General features: G+C 34.0%; 1 protein-coding gene across 1 annotated transcript in view; it reads right to left on the reverse strand.

The window, feature by feature from the left end:
* Positions 1-15,781, reverse strand: part of PHF14 (PHD finger protein 14) — a 180,426-nt gene that overhangs the window by 90,820 nt on the left and 73,825 nt on the right. Inside the window, 2 exon segments of the mRNA XM_009326125.1 lie at positions 6,930-7,051; positions 7,222-7,272. Of these exon segments, the coding sequence (XP_009324400.1) occupies positions 6,930-7,051; positions 7,222-7,272 (173 nt within the window).

The following is a 15,781-nucleotide window of genomic DNA, read 5'->3' on the forward strand; positions in this document are numbered from 1 at the left end:
ACGGAAATCGTCCTTTGCTGTATCTGCACTTGATCAGAAGGCTCAGGTAGGCAGAATAACCTTTCATGCAGTTTTACTCTCTTTTTTCAAAATGAAGGCTCAATGCTAAGCTTTACACAGAAATAACATTAGATAGTCCTGTGCATATTTCCCAACCCGGCTTTCCCAATTCTGATAATGCAGAATTGAATGGAAACAAGTTTTTTTAATCACAGCAATATCTCCAAAATTTCAGTTTTGGGTCACTCCTACACAGGCTACTTTTAAGACAGTTCCTTCAAGTTCATATAGTACCAAGAATCAAACCAGAGATGGAACACAAAATCAGTATCTGAAGACCTGGGCTTCTATTCTTTAAATAGCTTAAATTTCCTTAAGAGCTAACCAGCAAAATAATCAGGGGAAAAAAACCAATATGGGCTTCAATTCAGATTCTGCTGTCTCATTTCAGGAAAATAACAGACAAATGTACTAAAGAAATCCTTTAGGTACCAGATAAACAGACTGGTTCCCAATTAACAGAATATTCAACAGTCCTACTTTTTGCATTCCAACTTCAAATGTTCCAGGCGCATGTAGCTTTAGGTAGATGGGTAGCCCAAATACAAACGTGCCTAGCACTCTGCTTCTAGAGAAGTCCTGAATGACAGCAGTATGAGTCTTGCTACCAGACCTATGCCTGACTTTTAGGTACTTCACAAGAGTTTTACAATGCCTACACCTTTTTTTGAATGTCTGCCCTAGCACATGAATTTCCTGAAAATGAAAAGTCTGTGGCATTTTACAGTAAAATGCAATGCAGCATAGGTAATTCAGTTTGAATAAAGTCCTCTGAACAAAAATGTGCATTTGTCATTGTATGCATTATCCTGCTATCTAGCATAAAAAGAAACACTTTTTAGAAGGCAATAAAATAAGGTATATTACAGAAAAAAAAAATCTAACAGGTAACTTAAGCAATTAAAAAACTTAATATGCAGAATTAATCCCTGTAAATTATATAGCAGAAATAAACTACACAACTGAATTTTAAGTTTCCTTTCATCCAAGTAGTTCATTCCAAGAAAATAATGCATTTGTAATCCTCTGTAAAACATAAGATTGTTGCAAATTGTGGCTGAATTAACTAACATTTTCCTTGAGATTAATCTCTACATTAGCAGCCTTAAACTTCTAAAACTACTGTAAATCATAGGCTTTCAATTACTATGATGGATTGTTAATTTTGTTGCAGTGCATTCAAAGTAATTAATAATTAATGTGTTTGCTCTGGAATAAACTTCAGCTCATGCAGAGCTTCAAAACTAGCAGCTAACAGATAAGGAAGAAATCCTTAACTTGAAGGCTGGCATGCCCTCTGTATGGAAATGTAAGCAACAAAAATGCAAAGATGAACCTATACAAGACAAACGCAATTAAGGAAATACAGTGAGTAACAGTTTCAGAGAGAAAATTTCCAGAGGATTCAGAAGAGCCTGTCTAGAACATACTTTCTGTCAAAACCAGAATTGAAGTAGATCACTTTGTGCAGCTAAGGACTCAATCCTTTATACAGTATAAATTATCATCCTGAATTTGATACATACATTTGTAGCACCAGAATTACAGATGTTGCATACATTTTAACAATTCTCAGTTATAGTATGATTTGATGACTCAAAGATATGACAAATCAATTTTACTTGATTTGTAAATTATTTGTAAACTATTTTATTTTTTGAGTAAAATAGTCAATTTTACTCAAAAGTTTTTTTCTTTAGTAAATATGACACTGCATATGTTTTCTTCTTTCTCCCTTCCTACTCCTCACCTTCCCCTTTCAGGCCTGCCTTGATACACTGACTGCACATGCATAACATTACACTTCCTTGAAACGTGAGACTTAGTATATTGGGAAAAATAAATATTTTCACAATTGCGTATTTCCTAGTAAACATCTGCATTAAAAATAAATACTACATACATGCTTAATAATTTGCTTTGCAGCTTTATGCTTTTTCAATACTTTATAACCAGCATTCAGATCTATGTTTTCAAAAAATTCTATTCTATATTCTTTCAAATACATGACCTTAGTCTATTTTACCCTCTCTGTAATGCTGAAGCAATAATTTTGCCTCAGTTGCTGCAAATCAAACGAAATGGAAAATTCTAACTTAATTGAAAATAAAAGCATAAAAATTCAATACACAAAACTATAAAAGAATGTATTACTATATGCTTGCTCTAAATTGTGGGATGAAGAAGTCTAATGCTTTTTCAGAGATTTCTTTAACCTGGTCACATATGATTTTGCCCCATACATAAACAATATTCTAATTTTACTCTGCTTTTCTCAGATCTAGTATTGAGGTATCAATTTTATCTAATGCACTATATTCCTAAGTATTACCCAAGCACATCTTAAAGCCAACAACTGAAGCTAGAATATTATTTTTTTAATAGCAGCAGTTGAAGAGGCCACTTCTTTAGAAGTGAAGTCATTTAGTAGTCTTCCCTTGGAAGATTTTAAACTAGATTAGCCTGTGGATTCTTCCTTAAAAAACTGTTTTAAATATTAAAATAAAATACACAATTAATCTTAATTTTTTCTTTTACCAAAACGGAACGGACAGTAATACTGTGCTATAAGCACTTTGTGTGTACAATGGTACAATCACTTACTCTGGAGTACGGTGCAAGATGGAGGGCAAGCTTTACCTATTACATATTGAGCCACCTGAAATATACTTCCTCATCCATGTTTCTACTAAATATGGTTAAGTTCTAAAGGGAGCTATTAGGGAGCTATTTTTAAAGATTTGCATTAGTGAGTTATGGCCTCACAAAAAAAGAGGAGATACTTATGAATCAAACGATTCCTTTGCAAGATCTATCATTCTAAGTGATTCATGCAAGACTGTAATAAAGCACTCAGGAAACCTACTGAATGTCTAAACTATACACAACTTCAAAAGATTCACAAAATGAAACAAAAGAAAAGCATCGTTACATAAATGTTTTCTAAACCAAACAGCAGAGGTCACCTCTAAAAACAAATATATCCTTTACAATTATTTTCTGAGTTTGTTAGAAAATTTATCTTTCACATCAGGCTTTAGGAACTCCCGCATTTCAAAATAAGTCTTCAATTTCAAGCAAATATTTTCAATATTTGATTACTCCTTAAGACTGAGCAGTATATTGTTATAGCTACCCTCTGGTTTCACAATAATTTAGCTTCAAGCGCACATTATAACTCTTTTCACTGAACTCTCATCTCTTAAAAAGTGCAGTGTCTCCATGCCTTACATGAAACCTATCTGTGTCAAATATAAAATACTAAACACCCTCCATATTTTACTACTATTCCTCTCAAAACTCAATTAGAGTTCATTTGAGTAAAAAGATATTCAAAATCCACACTTTTCTCTAATTACAGATATAGCTTCCTTACTGTCATTTATAATGTTACAGATCAGACTTTGCCTCATTTGAGTAAATGTTTTCAATTAACTTTTCACTGTCTGACTAATTTGTAAATCTTGACTATGCCACTCACTAATCTTGTAAAGGGTGAAAATTGCAGAAGTATTTAGTTCAGTAAAACTTACACAGATGCATATAAAAGAACTTATAAAATAAATTCACTGTAAATTCTTTTAAAAAAAGCGTATCACAAAAGGATCACAAGACTGATCCTTTTTTGTGGACAAAAGCACAAAACCTTAAAACTTTCAGTTCTAGTGCATGCTACTATTCTGAAATGGTCTATATAATCTGACATCAGTGATTAAAAAAGCACTGTTCTGGCATGTCTATAATATATACATATGGCAACTACTAGCACATATAGAAGTAGGGAACATGACAATATGTTTTAGACAAAAGCTAATAATTAAAGATATTCTAACTTTAATCACTTTTTTTGGTACAAAACTATAGTCACTAAGGCAAACTTCAGCCAATTAATGAACTATTATAACTTATTAGAATGAAACGTATTTTTTTAGGAAGAATTTTAAGTAATTTCACAGGCAATTATTTGAATATTTTAAACTATATGAACAACAGGTTAAGTAAAGACACTGAACAGGTAACAAAATCCCTCAGGCATCCAATGCTACACACAAGCACCTAAAATGGAGATTAAAAAAAAAAAAAGAATCTCCATTAGTCAAACAGTAATAACTAGTTAAACAATTTAATATTTTTTTATTCCAGATTCATTACTAAATACTCTGCTGCATTCTTTGAAATAAGAAATAATTGCTTATCTTCCTGTAATCCTTACTCAGCAACTCTAAAGTGAGAGCGCCGCATAAATTTTAGAAGAACCTACGATTTTTAAAAGCAGATTGTTTAAGAGTCATGTAACCAGCCCCGTTTGAGGTAACACACAGCAGGAGAAGCTAGAAGGCCCATCAAGATTAATCCTTAAATATGCAGTTTCAGCAGTTGCATATTTCCATTTAACTTAGTGATCAACTTTCACATTCAGAAATCTCTTCTATAACATCCCCACAAACCTCCCTTTTTTTAGTTACAGATGGGTAGGAAAGGGTGAAAATAAAATCCAGTAATTACAAAACATTTGTTGAGTGAAGAGCAAAGATGATGACAAAGATCACTAGTTTTCTGAGAAAGTTTTGGCTTTAATAACAGGCAGTGCCAAACAAAATGGATATTGAAAAAATACTTCTGTTTTCCCTCCTAAACATCTCTTGCTTACAAGGAGCCCTACCAGCTTGCATTTAAAATAACGCTCTATTTCTACTACCACAAAGGAGTCTTGTGTGATGGTACAGGCAGGAAAAAGCAGCAGTGCAGGCAGAAGCCTGCTTCCCTTACTTTGTGACAACGTAAGAGAAAAAAGGATTCTGAAAACTTTCTCTGACGTTGCAACACTTTGTGGATCACACCCCTATACAGCTTTGGCTGCATAGCAGAAAGCCTATCTCGTAGCTAGCATCTTATTACAGTACCTGAATTTACTCTCATCAAAAGAAATACAGCTTTAAGAACTAAAAATAATACTAAAGAAATTCAAATTTACTAAATACTTTCACATCGTTTAGTAATTATCAAAAATAAGCCTCCACGACACTTTAGAAGCAGTGGTCACCTAATTTGGATAAAATTGCAGCTATTTATAGGAATTATCTGAAGAAAAGCAAGTTTTAAATTCATAATCTTTTTAAAAAACTAATATGGAAAATAAGGCAGAATATTTAAGAAAATATTTTTCAGAGAAGTATGAACAAAGGATTAGAACATAAGAATCTCCTTTTCTCTCCTCCCATGCAGGATTACTCCTCTGTTTCCAAGCCTAATTATAAGGATGGTTTATGAGAGAATTTGTTGGGCTTTGGCATGTAGTATGCTTATTTTTGGCCCACCTAAATTACTACTAAAATCTTTTCACCTAGTAAGCAAGACATACCACTAATTTGCTACCATATTTTTTAATTGCAACTTAAATATACAGTTCTTCACAGCATTTTCTCATCTTATCCTTTATGTCTTCAAAATGTGGTATTTAACACTTCTAGAAAAAGCCTGAAGAAGAAAACTAATTCACTGCCTTTTTCACAGTAAAGCACAGTACATGTTGTTCCCAGGATTCCTTCCCACAACAAAATGGTTTTCCTGCATCTTTTATTTCTTTCCAACAATAGGGCTGAAGAAAGCCCTTTATCTTGTTGTGGACAGTTAAAAACTGTTGCCATCAGTTCTCATCAGTATAACTGTATCAGCAATCACTGTAACATCCTGCCTCTATTTCACAGTCTAGTAGTGAGCAAGATCTAGGAGTACCTAGCAGCAGTAGCTTGTCTGTGTAAGAGAATCACACAGTTACTGATGAGCTCATACAGGCACTCTGCCTCCAATCTGGAAATAAAAATACAATCTGGCACACAGCCCTTGAAATTGTATCAACTTCTACAGTAAATCATATGCTGTAATTGATACTAAAATCAGCTATTCTGAGTACAAGACATCCGTACGTGGGACACATTCTGATTCTAAAGCTATGTGTTGCTTGCCTCTATCATTGATTCTGACTTTTCTCGTAACTGATTCCTTGAAATAAATTAAAAGATGTATTAATCCTTCCAGTTAAAAACAATAATTATATCTGAGCTAAAGAGGAGATCTTGTCCAGAAAAATGTAGTTGAAGCATACAGGACCTAAATACAATGCTATTTTTTATCTGAACTTATTACGAGATCATTTTAATGAAAGCTCAGTAGATTCAATTAAAATCTGCTTTCTAGTTGCTAAGCTCCATTATTCTTCTTTCAAGAATTGCGAGCAGTTTCTACAGCTTCGCAAAGAGGTCACAATGCCAGCTATAAAGTCAAAATCAGCAGAAGTTGTGGTCAACAGTAGCTATTCAATGGCAACTATTCTGTTTAATTAGATTTCTGCACCTACTAAAACACGATTCAACAAATTTTTTTTTCACTTCTGTTTCAGATAAGAGACATGATTATCAAACCCTTTCATGATCTGCATTAATGGAGGTAGCATTAATACATTTTTAAAAACATAAATTCCTTATAATCCACATTTCAGGTCATAAAATTGTTAATGATCCTAATATAATTACTTCTAGGATGCTCCTGTAGCTTTAATATCATTAAATTGCTGGTTTGTTTATCTTTCTGACCTGCTCTAAAACATTGACAATTCACCCTGACAAGAGCAAATTAATTCTCTTGTCTTAGAAAAATAGATTATCTTGGTTATTTACATTTTAATCCACAGTGTAAATGTGTTTGGCAGGTCAATAAGTGAATCAAGTCAATATTTCTGATGTAATGTTTCCCCTAAATAGGATTTTGTTTGTTTTTTTTAAAAAGCACATTTTCTGTGTTATAATCACAATGACGAAGTGATGAAGATGGAACTTGAATTCCTCATAAGGTCAGAGCATCAAACTTACCTGACTAGATTTTCATTGTCTCCAGTCCCTTTGCAGGTAGCACATTCAGTCCTTAAATCCTCCGACTTGGGCTTCTTCTGTAAAACAGACTGTCGTTGTCTTCTTTCTCTGGGAATCCGTTCCTGTCATAGCAGAAGGAAAAAGAAAGGAATGGGGGGGAAAGGAGAGAAGGAAAGCAAATATTTTCAATTATAGCACTGAAAGTAACACTTCAGCCCAAAGTTTAATTTTTTTTATGAAACTGTTAAAAAAAACAAACAAAACCAAAACAAACAAAACGCTATATTCCAACCTCAGCTTTTTCTTCTTCAGGCACAAAGCTTCGTTTTCGTCCTCTAGTTCTCTAGAAGAAAATATATTTAAAATTCAGTATTAGGTAGCATAGTGGTTTTTCTATTTATCTATTATTCATAATAACAACAAAAACATACCAGAGGAAATAATTTAAAGCATTAACTACAGAACCACTGCAAGACAACTACAATAACAGATATTAGAACAACAGCTTCAGATTCTGGATACAAATCTACAGAACTAGCCAAAAAATAAATATAAATACGTTTGTTGACCTGAGCATGCAGAGCCTTATTCTAAAAAAGACAGCCACCAGAATTACAAATCTTACAGACTTTGCACAAACTTCCCAATACTAAAATGCATAATTTGAAAATTGATATGAACAGTATATTACAGTAAATTTCTTGAGCACTTAGAAGTGCTCTATTTGTAAGCCAAGTGATTGGATTAAAAAAAAAAAGAATCAAAATTAAAAAACTTCATCAAGACAGAAACAGAAAATAATTCTTACAGCTTTTGAGGAGTAAGCAAGAATTAAAGCTTTCAAACTGAAGCTCAGTATAATGGGTATATGGCAGATGCTCATAAAGCTGCAGCATATACCAACATATGACTGGTACAAAACAGATGGAACGGGTAATACAAAAAGTGGAAATCATTTCAGTATTGCAGTTGGCCAAAAAATCTAAATACCAACAGTGTCAAGGAAAAGAAGTTTCCAGGAGCTGTAACAGCAAACAGCAAAGGTTTACAAGCAGCTCTAAGTAACTACATGCAACTCGCACGAGTCCAGTTTCAGTCACTATGATTTTATCCCTGAAATAGCAGCATTATAACCTGCAGGCATAAAATAACTGCCACAAGCTGACAATATCACACTCTCTCTCCCTTGTTTAACAAGGAAAGAAAATTAGAAGGGATGCAGAAGGAAATGAAAAACATCAGATACTATTCCACTAACCCACAATGTCTGATACTTTGACACTAATAAAATAAACTTTAAAATGCTTGTTTTTCTGGGAGGAAACCATCATCTTAGGAAGTCATTTGCCACATGATTAAAAAAAAAAAAAAAACCCACAATACTGCCTACTTAACAATTTCTTAAAACCTTTTTTGAAGCAGCTAGTGTTCATCTCAGAAAAAGTAAAAACCAGCTGATCAGAAAAATCTTCAGCCAGTTGAGAATTACAAGCAGCCATAAATCCAATTCTGAAGAAGCTAGTAATACCATGTTTCTCCTGTTTGGGGTCCTCTTTGAAGGGGATTTATACTAGTTTCAAATTAAGACTGTTCACTATTTTAAACTATTTTACACATTTAAATATAGTTATACTGTAAATAAACCTGCCACTTCAACACATCCATACCTTTCTAACTACGCAGCTTTTGATCTGCGCATATTAATAACATACTGTTGGGAAGGTTTTTTTGTCTTTAGGCAAGAGTTAACTCTGTAGTAGAAAGGAATGTAGTGGAATGGAAAGCACTAGTCTATTTTGTGCCTCTTCAGAATACTTTAATTACCACTGAGGTTCTCTTTCACATTTCCCTAAAGATGATTTATAAAAAATTGTAAAACCCTATCTACTTAATACATATCAATATTTACTATACATTTAGTAACACAGTCATAATTGAGGTGTTCTACCTTCCACAAGCCACACAGTAGATACCCAAGAGTCCAAATCTGGAAGAACCAATTTATTACAAGTAACTGAATTCATCAGTGTAACATTAGAGGTATTAACGTAACATGGGCTACATGTCAACTACATGTTACATAACCCAAAGTCACTGTAAATTAAAACTAGATGAAAAAAAGTTTGATCAGACATCAGCACATTAACTGCCAATTTTACTACTTTCAATTTCTGGCATTAGTCCTAAGAACACTTACAAACTTTGACAATTTTAAGCCATGTAGGCCCTGCTGAATAATGGTAGGCAAAGATAAGAAAGAAGTAGGTGTAAAAGTGCATGCCAATATATGCAGTGTTATGGTCCTCATTCTCCATGTTTAAGCAGCAAGAGACAATAATGCATGCTTTGTAAAGTCAGAATAATGCCATCTTGAAAACTGATACATAATGTGGAAATATAGGTAAGAATGAAATTAATTTTTACCCTAAGTGGAAAAGATTACAAGTTAATAACTATATTTTAAGAAGTGATGAATCATATTTAAATTTCAGCAAAACAGAGACGAGATTTATGAATACTTTAGTCACCTTTGTCAAGAAAATGTTGTTTTTCATCTGTCTGCTATATAATGTGTGATGTATATGACAAGGAATGTCACATTAATTATGCCCGCATTATGCTTCCATTAGATTAGACCTATGTTAAGATTTCTAAACCTTCAAACGTACTTGAATCTGTTTGACAATCACTAGAAAACTAACATTAAAATCAACACCTTTGACATACACATCTGTAGGATATTTTATATGCTTTTAAAGTAACAGAATTTTACATTAATGTTTTTCCAAACTGATTTCTACACTTAAACATATTTGCAATGCTAACTTCTGCTCAGAATCATTATCCTATTGGCAGCATTCACAATGGAAAATAACATCAAATTCACAACTGAAAATTGAATATTCCGTGATTTTCAACAATAGCCTTGCTGTAATTAGGCATTTGTAATTTTACATATGTTTTCACTACCTTACAGATTCACAGAAAAGAATCAGATAAACCTGGATTACTTTGTCCAGTATTTTTCATTGCTGTTTGCCTCAAAGTACTGTATTTTCATTTTAAAATGCTTTGAATAATTTCTGTCACTACTGGGCTCAGAATCAGAACATAAGAGATTATAAGCATCAAATATTAGAGCTGCATGTACTTCCCATAAACAATTTAAAATTTCTTATAAAAGAAAAGCTTAAAGGAACAGTATTATTATATATGTCCAATGGTAAATACTACAACTGAGATTAACTTGTTCATATTCAGAACTTATTTGGAAACAGAGATGTTGATCCAGTATAAGATGCATATAAAGGCAGTGATTTTTTAATCAAAACACTCGGCAATTCAATAGTATAGAGATACCTTCAATTTATGACTTCTCTATATCATAAAACAGAGCAAGTCAGTTTTGTGAAATTTGTCCCTGCATTTCCAAAGTGCTCCTTTCCAGGAAAGGAAAAAGTCCTGTTATCAGCACCCAAGCAAAAACCCCATTAATGCCAGTGCTATCCCAGCAGGTTTTTTGTTTCATGGCAAAAGGTAGATATGCTCTAAAATATCGACCATTTGAAATGGACAACTCAGTCCAGAACAAAACACAGCTAGATCTGGATTAGACAGATGCAACCCATACATGGCAACTGCCTCAAGATGCCACTTTAGGACAGGAATCAAAAAAAGTACTGAACAATGGAATGTGGTTCAAAATATGTAACTATATAATTTTCTACATGTAGAAGTAAAAAGTTTCTGTAAACAAATATTTCAAATGTTGACATTTAATGACAGCTGTTTGGCAAGTCTTTGGTTGTGTCTTATCCTAAGTTCTATACTTGCACAGCTCTGGAATTCATTCGATGTGCACTCAAGTAAGAGATAAGTGTGCTATGTGCTCAGACACTTCCCTGCTATTAACAGGAGGATTCCAGCTACTGAGCTTTAGATCCCACAGCATCAATAGAACCACCATGCAGGCACCTACATTCTGGTTACTACATGGGCAACTTAAGATTTCTGTTGACAAATAAATTATATGCCTGTAGCTAAGGGCTAATTAAGTACTGATCCTATACAGCCTTAACTACCCCAGAAAATCAGACAAACTTATGCCAAGGTTGTAATCATGACACACAAGGCAGATACTATTTTTCATTTCATATCCTTTTACAATTAGGGCCCTTAAAAATAAAAATAAATAAATACATGCTAAAACCAGCCAAACCAGTCGAATTTGCCTTCCTAATACTATACCATAATATTCCTATTCTTCCCCTTCTCTGGTGACTTCTTAACCTCTCCTTCTCTACTACATTCAAACCATGTCTCTCACCATATTCCCAAGTTCTCCCTGTGTTCCCAAGCTGAAGTGAGGACATACTAGGACAGGTTCCAAACTACACGTGCTCTACACTGGACAGCGAGAGACCAAACACAAAGGTAACTGAACTCGTGACTAAAACCTCTTCCTTACTCAGCACTCATCCTTCCTATCCAGCTGCTCTACAAAATACCCAAGAACTTAATTACCTTAGGCATACATACCTCTCTATCAAATCTTGCCATAATGGGTCAACAGGTTACTAGAGACAATATTACTAGAATGGTAGGCAACTGCATAACTTATTTTTGTTAGAAAACCAAGTTAAAAGCTATTCTTTTCTGAAATAAAGAAACAGTCAAAAGATCTCTCTGTTGTGTCACAAAGAACATACCTTACACTGAACAGAAATGAAAAAGTCTTATTTCATTAGCAATACATCCCACAATAATCTGAGCAGAGCAAGAAAGATCAATGAATTAAAATTAAGATGCAAGCATAAAATGAAAGTATTTTTAAACTAAAAAAAAAATTGATTAAAAAGTTAAAAATAATATAGATAAATTTTTAGCATAATATTTTGAGGGGAAAAAACACCTCTATACGTCAGCAAACTGACTTCTAATTAAACTCTTTAAAATCGCTTAAAATGATGTTCCTCAGATAAACAGACTGAGCCATTTGGTTCAATGAAATCATCGAGGTGAAAGTAGGCCACCTTTTCGAAGAATATCCTACTAAGCTTTAGCCTTCACAGCAATCTTAACGTCCTCCCTCAGAAAAGAGTAATGCTCTGGGTAAATGAAACCTAAAGATTAAAACGTCCCTTCTGGTCTTTTACTTCAAAGCTTGTCATCTATGGAAGTTGGAGAACCATCCCACAGTATTAAATCATACACCATTCCTCTGAGTTATTTCATTTACTCCTGACTTCGCATTCAAAATTTGGGAAAAAAACCCCAAACCTGCCTCTTGCCTCTCCAATGTTTTAAAAATTCACACAAAACATTACCAGACTACCTGCAGAGAAACAGTGATGGACATGACATGCAAATAGCTATCAAACCTGAAAAGAAAGAGAAGTAGAAAAAACCCAGCATTTGCTTGCCCCTCTCTAATTTAATTTGTAATGATCTAAGCTGACAGTTACTAAAATATTCCATAAAATATATAGTATTTTATCATATATAATAAAACACAATTAAGAATGAATGTTAGGGAATGCCTCTAAAAAACAGGAAGAAATTAGGAGAACTAGGGCAAGGGAAAGCTAAATAAAAAATGGGTTTCTTTCAGCCATCATGTTTTGTGACACAAGTATGCATCTGTTGTGTGCAGCATTCTACTGTTGTGGCGTGGCAAGCTGCATATCAGCTTAGGGAATTAAAAAGAATTAGGACATAAATTCTGAAATATGAAAAACAGAATACTAACATAAGAAATGAATAATGCATGCTGAAGCAACAAATGATACAACATGACGTGGATCAAATGTGTGAGTGATATGGAACTAGGGTGACATTTTTAGAAGATATATGGACAAGAAATCAGTAGAGTGTGGGGATAATGTGATTCCAACTCACGGAATGAAATACTGTACTCAAGATACTTGGAAAACCAGACAGTTAAAAAAACTGTCCAAAATGGAATGACAAATGTTGAGGGAAAAATGTGATCAACAATGGGATCAAATTGTCAACCCAAAAGCAGGAGAAGAAGAAAGACTGAAGTGGGAGTCTCCATTTTGGGCATGGAAAAGCTAGAAGCGAACACTTAAATTTCACATTCAAGTTGTTCATAAGCAACTCAGTAACAACTGGACAACAATATGAAACATATGTAAAATGTAAAAGATTAGCTAATGCATTGACTTAAGATTTTGAATATTCTCAGAAAAATAAATTTCATACATGAGACAAATGAAAGACATCTGTAAGGGACCAATAAAGCCTAGGATGAGTCCGACACTCTCTGAAAGGAAAGAGACTGTTTGCAAAACAGCAAAGGAAACAAAGGAGCAAGGCAAAGCCGCAAAGGAAACAGACTGACTGCTGTCACTCACAGATGCAAAAAGTTGATATGTTAGTTTCAAAGCATGAAAGCAGAATGGTAAACGTGACAGAATGGGTGCCCACATGACCCAAAACCACCATGGCTGTCAGCAAACCACATCGTTATGCCTCTCTCCTTTGTCTGTAAGACATGTGCTTTAAATCAGTTCATCCAAAGACAGCAACAGAATGTAGAACGTTCTCCTGGAGCGGTTTTGCTTTGCCAGCTCAAAGAAAAGGAAAACCAAGACCTTGTCAACTGACCACAAGGGGGGAGGCGATTCCCAAGGGTCACAAGTGCTCCTCTTAAATATTGAGCATTTCCTGAAGTACTCCTGGAGGATAAAAATTTTTACTGTCACCTATGTAATTTCTTCTTTTACACAAGAAGATACACAGGTGTTATCAGTATTACAATACTGAACACATCTGTGGTTAGCAGCAATGCTTCAAATCTACTTCACATAAGGTGAACTAGCACAGCTTCTGGATTTGATCTGCTCTGTCACTTTGTTTTTCAGTAAACCAATGGTGATTTCTGCATGGCAATTCCAAAAAGTTATTTGAGAAAGTGAATTTAAACCCAAGAGAGGTTAGAGCACAATGATACTTAACAGAACTTAAGAGATTCCCAGTCATTTGCAGAAGTCATATTCATTCTGCCAACTATTTCAAACATCACAGTAGAGAGCACTGCTCCCAGTTTCTCCTTTGTTTAATGTATTACTTGGTCAGAATTTCTTTTAATTGTTTGCACACACACACAAAGGCAGCAGAGGCCCAGCACATCTGCTTATGCCGTTATATCTGTGTAAATTCAGGGGTTTCACTACGTTAGCACGTACTGCTTCTGCTAATAGACAGGAAAGATGATCCTTATTATGCTGGTGCGTCTATACCTCTTGGATGTCACAGAAACAATACTGTCATATACATAGGGCTCTTCTTTTCAGCACTGAGTTTCTGATACTGCTAACAGTGCTGGCACCGTGAGATATTACCTTTCTTTGTAAAGGTCAGCACAGGAAATTCAGTCAGTACTCCAAGTGCTCCTGGAGTTTGGGGGCACATGATATCATTAGGAAGGTGTGCATTTTCATTTGAGAATCTGATATAAATAATTCAAAACTTGTCACAGATTTCACATTAAAAAATTGATTAAATCACTAAAGACACACCTGACTTAAAACTATTGGTACTATGATGATTTCTTTATTGTGTAAAAAGTTTGTAGATGTTGTTTTGTGTTGTAATTATTAGAGGGCCAAATGTGAAGAACTTAAGATGCTTTGACTTTTGTAGATGCGTAAATCTCACATTTCTTCTCTGAAATAGCACATATTTGATTTTTGTTTCCGTGACTGACCTGCAGCTACAGTGACTGCTCTAGAAAGACATGCAGCTACATGAAATACACAGCAAAGAGGGTCAGCATAAGAATACAAGTGTGTTTTAATTCTGTTTCCTATCTAAATGCTTCAGTCATTTTCATCTTATGTCACCTTATAGTTGACTCATTAATATTAATAATAAACTTCCACAGTTTTACCTTGTACCAAACTATGGTTCATTGATACGTATCACACATATCAAAAACTTTCTAACCCTAACCCTCCTACTCATACAGCCTTTAAAATATACTTGTTAGGGAGAATCTAAAGACAAAAAAATAGAAGAAAGTAGTAAATATCAGAATGTTATGGAATCATTCCAAACAACGAGGTCATGGCAAGGAGTCATTTCATTACTACAGAACAGAAGATGACTGATATGAAACATCATCAGAGCAGAACACTCAGAAAACAGAATTGGGAAAATTTCCACTACTACCAAAAAAGTAACCTAATGAAATCATTGTGCTAATTATCAAGAGCATGTATAAAGCAAGCATATATCAAGAGCATGTATAAAGCACATTTTCAAAAGCCTGAGAAAAAAACACAGGTTGAAACTGCACAGATAATGTGATCTCTCTCCTGTTAAACACAAACCATGACCATTTTGCTAAGATAGCACTTTTTAATCCATGATGTCACCCAATCCTTATTGAGTTCAATGTTATAAACATCCTTTGCCAATGAAAAAGTTATAATCAAACCAGTTGCAGAAAAATCCCTCTGACTTCCTTTGCTTTGTGAAAAGGCAGAAAAAATATTCTATTGATGGCACCACACAGGCATAAAATTATTTTAAATAAAGGTAAGGACAGCTATATAGACACCAGATGGCACACTCGCTCAATACAGATCAAAGTGAATACCTTAAATGGTACATATCGCTACTATTCAAAATATATCTCTGAAATAATTATTTAATTTTCTGGAAAGCTGGCAGTAATAAAAAGGGAATTGCCAGACAAAAAAGAAACAGCAGTAAATCAAAATATGATTATAAAGAGAAACAAGTCGACCATGAAGCTTAATTACACAGAATTACAATATCCCCTTTTTTTTTTTTAATTTTCCATTCCCTTGAAAACTTTTTAT

The sequence above is a fragment of the Pygoscelis adeliae genome, unplaced genomic scaffold (genome assembly GCF_000699105.1).
Source record: "Pygoscelis adeliae isolate BGI_AS28 unplaced genomic scaffold, ASM69910v1 Scaffold15, whole genome shotgun sequence".
NCBI lineage: Eukaryota > Metazoa > Chordata > Aves > Sphenisciformes > Spheniscidae > Pygoscelis > Pygoscelis adeliae.